The 7,723-nt window shown below is 44.0% G+C and overlaps 1 protein-coding gene and 1 long non-coding RNA gene across 3 annotated transcripts in view; one reads left to right on the forward strand and one right to left on the reverse strand.

Annotated features, from left to right (window-relative positions):
• STARD13 (StAR related lipid transfer domain containing 13) overlaps positions 1 to 2,278 on the forward strand; it is a 170,361-nt gene extending 168,083 nt beyond the window's left edge. For both annotated transcript variants that reach the window (XM_027116529.1, XM_027116530.1), the window contains exon 14: positions 550 to 2,278. In XM_027116529.1, the coding sequence (XP_026972330.1) occupies positions 550 to 667 (118 nt within the window). In that variant the 3' untranslated portion in view covers positions 668 to 2,278. The remainder of the gene's footprint in view (positions 1 to 549) is intronic.
• LOC113625699 (uncharacterized) lies at positions 1,714 to 6,483 on the reverse strand. The gene is made up of 3 exons (XR_003434801.1): positions 5,437 to 6,483; positions 2,458 to 2,721; positions 1,714 to 1,818 (listed from the first exon to the last, which is right to left on the reverse strand). It is a non-coding gene; the product is annotated as an uncharacterized LOC113625699 (long non-coding RNA).
• Positions 6,484 to 7,723: the final 1,240 nt, after the last annotated feature.

Below are 7,723 nucleotides of genomic sequence, written 5' to 3' on the forward strand. Positions count from 1 at the left end.
CTTTCAAGAGAAAGTCCTCTGCTCATCTTTATTTTCCGTTTTGTCCCACTTATACTTCTGTGCTTTGGGCACGGGGCAAACACCAGCACTAGAGCCCGGGATGTAGTAGGTGCTCAGTAAATACGAGTCCTCTTGTGTTTCTTTTCAGCCTGTCCCTTTTGCGGCTCCCTCCAGTTGCCCTCCTTTGAGAGGGAACTAACTTAAATCCGACCCCTTCAAGGCATTCATGATGCTGAGTTCTTGTTCTGGGTGGATATAAGCTGGGTTTTCTCAGTAAATTCTAGAATTAAGTCTGAATCACCCCTGAGGAGATGCTATCATTTTAAAGCACCTGGTGAATACTGTAAAGATAGACCAAATACTTGGCCAAAAAGGCATTTTCAAGGCCCTGTTGACAGAACGAGGTTCTCAGAACCTCGGAGCAGCAGCCCCGAGTGTAATGCAGGTGGACTGACATTCAGGGCACAAGCACAGCCCTATCGACCATGACAAACTGTTGTGATTTGGAAAAAGACTTTCCCACTTCCTTTCTGATTTTTGTCCCCGCAGAGGTCACTCCCCAGAATGGTACAATAAAGGCTTTGGACATCTGTGTGCGGCGGAAGTTGCCAGGATTAGAAACTCTTTTCAGCCCCTCATTGCTGAAGGTCCAGAAACTAAAATCTGAGTTTTCCCCAGTGTGACATCAAACTCAGGGAAGAGGAAGTGAAAGCAAACACTTGTGGGAGAGAGTGTGCGCGTGAGAAAGCAAGGGAGAGAGAGAAAGCGATTGACAATGCTTAAAAGTGGAAGCACTGAGAAGTCGGAATGTTGAAGATGCAAGAATTTCTGAGAACTTTCCTAGCCTTCCTGGAGACGGCTACATCCCTACTAATATAATATTTTTAAAAATCAGAACATTTATCTATGTTACTTAAAATTAAATGGATTATTCATTGTGCATTGCCTAATTTGCTATTTAAAGGCTTCTAAGAAGCGTATTCTTAACTGTAAATAAATGTATGTATAGCGTATGTACATATGTGTGTATATCTCTATCTTTACTGTATATATGTAAAATATCAATTTTATATATAATTGCATATTTTGAAAAGGAACAAGTCTGATTCGGTGAGTCCCTTCCTCACCTGGTTCTTTCCAAGTTGTTCTGGGCGCTGTCTCCCCGCCGTCCTGTAAGCTGAGCAGAATCTGCTGCTGACACCGAAGTGTGACAATATGTAGTCTGCCCTGATGTCTTACCAAAGATTAGCCAACCAAAGGAAAACACATTAAATGGTTCTTACGTGTTGTCAGCTTGTTTGTGTTATTCAAACACGGAGAGTGGGCTGTTGGATAAAGCAAAGAAAATAATATTTAGTCCTCTTTAAAGCAAAGAAGTGGGTGAGGAGTCGTTCCCACATTTAAGGCTAGATTACCGCTTGCCATGGGGCCAGCAGATACAGCTTTCAGTGACATGTTAGACGCCTATGGACCACTGGAGTCAGCCCAGTGACTGAAAGAGAGCCTGTATTTCCCTGCTGATTAGAGCTGAGTATAATAGCTTTTGCAGATTCACAGCCAAAGGGAGCCTCTGTGTTCTGTTGAGTTTTCATACTTACATTTCATAATGTTCTTAAATGTCATTCTAGTTGACCAGTGGCCTATTTGTCCACAGTTAATTGGCATTTTCTTACCAATGTATTGCACTGAATTTAACTCTGGACACCAGATTAAGGGAGATGATGGTCATTCAAGAGTCCTGGACCATTTCAGCTTCAGGGAATTCTACTATTGCTACATATGATGCTCTTAAGATAGAATTCATTAAAGTTTTGCAATCTGAAAGACAGGGTTTTTAAACTAATGTTAAGACCAAAACTGTGTTCTTCAAATTAGTTTTAGAAAATATAAACAGGTCTGTTAAATTCCATGTTTCTTCATTAGTCAGTCAAGCTACCTATGCATTTGACCCAACCTTATTTATTATTGTATAGACTAAGCAAATGGACTATCCTTAACCAATTGCTAATGGATTTAAGTTGGTTTTTTATTGTAATTCAACAATGCTAGAGAGAAAGATAATTTATTGTGTTTGGTTTCAGGGAGAGATTGGTATCATAACTTAGCAATTCATGCTGGAGAAAAAAAAATTAAGAGTGTTTTCCTTTCTTTTTATATTGTATGCATTTATATAATGTCTTCTTTTATCAGCAATGTGCAATTCTTTTATTGAGAGAAATAAAAATGCTATATATGAGTTTTGTATGGTACCAGTAAAATCATACTGTTTGAATTGTGATCTAGGGATTTTTTGTTTCCTTGCCTACTGAAAAAGGTGGCAGCAAACCCATAATTTTCCATTTGGGCAACGCCCTGTGAGCAAAACAAATTCACTTCTTCCATACATCTTAATTGTAACCACATATGCCAGATTACTTTAGTAGGCACAGACAAGATCATTAGTGAATTTTAATTTACCTTAATGCTGATCCTACTCCAGAGATGGGATCATATGTTTTCAGGAAATATGACAGGCACACAAGGATGAATAGTGTCGTGTCACCTAGAGCAGGCCTTTTCCAGCCTTAGCAGCACACGGATTACCCGCAGATATTGTTACAATAAGCCTCTGATTCAGGCAGTCTGAGGTGGACCTGAGCTTCTGCATTTTGAACCAGCTTCGGGGATGCCCAGCCTGCCAGCCCGAAGACCACACCTTGAGAAGCTGGGACCTGGAGGATACTTAGAATAAAAGCACACATGGTTTTATTTCTGACTCCCCTTCTCTTCAAATTACCTGACTTCTTAATTTTTATGCACATACTAATCACATCACTGCTGCCTAACAACACAGTGCATCTTAAAAAAAAAGAAAAGGAGAAAGATGCAGCAAGCTTGTCAAATACTACAGTATTTTATTCATTGTTATCTTGCCAATAGAAACAAAATATGTTGCCTTTAAATATTATATTTATACTATTTATACTGCATGTATATCTTTACCTCAACTGTTGGTATCAATCATCAATTGTAAAATACTTGCCAAGGCAAAGAAATTTATATACGTTAAATATACCCTTTTTTTCCCTATAAAATACATGTTGATTTTCATGCTTCATCCTGTAAGCAGAAAACCTGCTTCCTGAGGAAGAGTTCTCTCTAAAAAGCTTGCCATGAGCTTGACGCCTCAGTACTGTAGTCAAATCTTCCTCAAATATAAAGATTCATATAAAAGTCTAGATTGTTATCTACAGAACTTCACTAACAGTCTGGGTGCCTTAACCTATGTCTAAGGCATTATGGTGATGGGTAGGGATTTCTTTTACATTTCATTGTTCTTATATCTAGAAGTTATAAGAACACTTTTAAGAGTATTTTTATGAAGGACTCAGTGAACTCCAGCTACAATTCCATTTTCACTGAGTGCACAAGAAACTGAGACTTGATGACGTGACTTATGGCTGCACCACTGGACCATGAAGAGTAGCCACATCTGACTCTGAGCCTCTTGCTTTCCATCCTTGTACAGTGAGCCCTCCATATCTGCAGGTTCTGCATCCAAGGATTCAACCAACCATAGATCAAAAATACTCCAGGGGCTTCCCTGGTGGCACAGTGGTTGAGAATCTGCCTGCCAGTTCAGGGGACATGGGTTCGAGCCCTGGTCTGGGAAGATCCCACATGCCGCGGAGCAACTAGGCCCATGAGCCACAAGTACTGAGCCTGCGCATCTGGAGCCTGTGCTCTGCAACAAAGAGAGGGCGCGATAGTGAGAGGCCCGCGCACCACGATGAAGAGTGGCCCCCGCTTGCCGCAACTAGAGAAAGCCCTCGCACAGAAACGAAGACCCAACACAGCCAAAAATAAATAAATTAATTAATTAATTTAAAAAAATACTCCAAAAAAAATTCCAGAAAATTCCTAAAAGCAAAACTTGAATTTGCTGTACACTGGCAGCTATTTACATATCATTTGCATTGTATTAGGTATTACAAGTAATCTAGAGATGATTTAAAGTATATGAGAGTATGTGCATGGGTTATATGCAAATACTACACCATTTTATATAAGGGACTTGAGCAATCCCTGGATTCTGGTACCTGAAGGGAGTCCTGGAGCTAATCTCCTGCGGGTACTGAGGGACCACTGTACTTGTTCTATGCTTTAGTTCTAAAAGATGACAAAGGTCACCCCTAATAAAGCAAGCAGGAGCTCTCGAACATTCTCAGCTACAGGCTACAAGAGCCACAGCAGCCCAAACGACCATATGCCCACATAAAAATGATCCAAACTCTGCTCTCTGCTCCTCTCCCTCATACTTTCTACCTCTACTTTCTACCTCTACTTTCTACTTGCAAGTTTTGCTTTCATAGGCAAAGGAGGAATTTCAACTGTCCCTCTTCCTCTTCTATGTGAAAGAAGAGAACATGGTCATTCTAGCAGCCACAGGCAACCAGTGTCATCCTGGGACCCTGGAGCATATGAATTCAAATTTGATTCTGAGTCTACTTCATGAAATTCTTAGGCATGAAACTGTTCTACTTCTTTTTTAAAAAAATATTTTATTTATTTATTTAGGCTGTGCTGGGTCTTAGTTGCGGCACGTGGGATCTTTGCTATGGCGTGTGGCCTTCTTAGTTGTGGCATGCGTACGGGATCTAATTCCCTGACCAAGGAGTAAACCCGGCCCCCTGCATTGGGAGCGCAGAGTCTGACCCACTGGACCACAAGGGAAGTCTCTGTTATACTTCTGTCTTTTGATATTTGGCCACAAAAAAAATCAGTCGTATGATTTCTTCTCAGGAAATTCATGTAAAGGAATTAAATAGATCCTAGCCAAGTGGAGTGTCACTGTTCCTGTAGCGCTTACAATGATTCTGAATTGTCGAGGTGGAGATGCCCAGCCACTAGTGGGACATACAGGTCTGAAACATTATGAGAGTGACCAGGGCCCAAAGCTAGAGGTACATCCCGTGTTCACTTCAGTTGTGTTATCCCTGCCTCTCCTGACTACACACATAACGGTCCAGTGATACCAAGCCACTCTTTCACATCTCTGTGACTTGCCATTGACTTTCTCCCCATCTTGTCGGTCATGTGATAGCCTGTTTATTCCTCAAAACCCTATTTGAGCATCATTTGCTCCATGGACTTTCCTGACCACCCATCTGAAATCCACCTGCTTCCTTATATATTACTCTTATTGCATGAATCACATCTCATTTAGTTATTTGGCAATAAATCTAACTCTCCCACTAGATTATGATCTCTTAGGAACATGGACCATGTCTTACTCAGCTTTGAAACTCCATCCCATAGGACACTTTCTGCTACACCATTCTATAAGTATTTAAAATGACCTGGGCATCTGAAAACTGGGCATAAAGATGATAGAAGCCATAGAAATGGAAGTCATAACCTAGTGTGGAGTATTCCAAAGCCAGTGAAATAACTCACATTTTGTGTTTGACTGCTACAGCTCTCCAATAGCACAAACAATGGAGAATTAGCTGGTCTTCCAAGAAGTTAAATGCAACTGTTTCTGAAATTATCAAATGCTGAACATCTGTTTGCAGAAAATAGGACAGTTTGATTAGTTCATTCATTCAACAAATACGTGTGGAGCACTCATGATGTGCCAGACGCTGTTCTAGGCATTCAGTAAATAAAACAATAAATGAAATCAGTGAATAAAACGACAAAAAATCCCTGTCCTCATGGAACTTATGGTCTAGAAGAGAAAACAGCCAAGAAACAAGATACATAATTGACCAGAGAAGCTCTACAGAGAAAAATAAAATCAGAGGAAGGAGATTAGACAGGGAAAAGCTTACCAAGGGCCTGGGGTAAAGAACTATCAAAATGACATGCTGTTTGATTATTTTTCCTCAAGCTCTGCTGGAGCTGCTAAAATTACAGTGTTGGGAATGATCAATTCATCAATTTGCTGAGACCTTATTCCTGGTGAAGGAAAATAAGTAACAGCAGCAGGAGGAAATGAAGCCTCTGGCTGCGTCTTTCAAGCCCATCAGAAAGCAGGGTTCCAGCAAGCGATGCACAGGTGCTGGAAGCCCGCAGGTCCCAGATGGGAACATTCAGTTCTTAGGCCCAGATGATAAGTCCCCTGCCATTCTGATTTCCAGATACAAGCATGTCTCCAAGGCCCCCGGATACTTCGCGGAGTTCTCGAGACAAGCGTCTACACGTGCTCGAAGGCAGGCTCCCTTGTCAGCTTGGTTCATCCTCACACCCACACCCACCCCTGCTGACCACGACCACGACCGTTCAGCTCACTGCTGGGACCCACCCTGGCACCAGAGTCCTGGGAGAGGAGGAAGGCCCCGTTCTCCCCGTGATACCTCCTTGTGGAGCTGCTCCAAGTGCTTCCCTAAATCCCCACAACACACCTGAGACCAGGCGTCACTTGGGATAAGACTCAACCAACACACCGGGGAGACAGTACAAGGTAGGATGTAACTTAAAGCTGCAGCCTCAAGGGGCTCTGCTTCCAGCGCCTTAACCCACACCCGACCCCAGGCGCTCGCACCTCTCCGCCTGCCCCCCCACACACCCTGCTCACGCTCAGCCTCCACTCTGGGAACAGTGAACGCCTCCCGCAGGAAGGGTCTGACCCAGCCCACCTCACTTCCACTCCCCAGCTTCAGAACGTGAAGAACAACTGCGCTGCTGGCAGGAGGCGGAAGACCCACCTTCACGCCCTGGCCGCGTGGCTCCACCCCAAGACCCAGAAGATCATCACACCAGGGACGCGCGCGGATTCGTTGCCCTAAATCCTAGTCATCTCGGGAAACATCACCACGCCGCCCCTGTGGGCACAGCGGGTGCCGGCCCTATGTCGGTCTTCCTCGCCTTCCCTTCCCATCCCTGTGCTCACGTCAAGGGTGGCAGACGCCTCTGCCATCCCCGTGGTTATCAGTCATCCCGTCTGCTGAAAAGCTGATTGGTGACATTTTCATATGAATGTTTCAGACAGAGTTGCTCCACTGTAGATTTGCATAATGAAGTCTTTTATCTCCTTATCTGGCATTAGAGGCTTTCTCTCCTGTTACAAGGATTTCAGGCATCAGCAGGTAGGTGGAAGCTATTTTTGGAATACGGAAGAGACTGAAATGCTACTACCACAGTACAAAAAAAGCCTAACCCTGAAAGTCACCTGACCTTGTTGTTCTCCGGTGGTTGGAGTGTACGGGTCGTTTCCCCACGTGGTCCCTGCTTCCCTGGGGAGGCTTGGGTGCTGCACTCCCAGGAGAGTCAGAGATGGGAGCTCTGCCTGGATTCAGAAGGGCTCTCCCAGGGAGCCTCGTCCAGCCTGAGCCTTCCTTCCCCCATCTCTCTCCCCCTCCACCACTTCAAAGCTGTCTGAATCTCATCTTTTCTTCTCAGAGAATCCCCACCCCCATTCCTTGGTTTCCAAGCCCGTCAAGCAGTTTTCTGAAGAAATTCCCCAAGACGGTGTGTGGTATCCATTTTGTCTCAATCCTGTAATGCGCAGCTTTGCCAGGAACTTTGTGCCCAAGGAAGACCCGAGGGAGCATCCAGGAGGTGCCAGCCAGGGAGAAGGGACCCTGCCTTTCTGGGGGCTGGATTCCCATATACACCAAATGGACAAGAGTTGAAGACGCTGAGTGAGGAAGGGCCAAACTGGGGAGTACTGGGCAAACAAACAAGACCACTGGATGTGGTGGTGTTCACTGCTTTTCCTGATGTCCTTCAGTTTCTCTGC

The sequence above is a fragment of the Aethalodelphis obliquidens genome, unplaced genomic scaffold, assembly GCF_003676395.1.
Source record: "Aethalodelphis obliquidens isolate GAN/ISIS:26980383/991018 unplaced genomic scaffold, ASM367639v1 scaffold16, whole genome shotgun sequence".
NCBI classification, from domain to species: domain Eukaryota; kingdom Metazoa; phylum Chordata; class Mammalia; order Artiodactyla; family Delphinidae; genus Aethalodelphis; species Aethalodelphis obliquidens.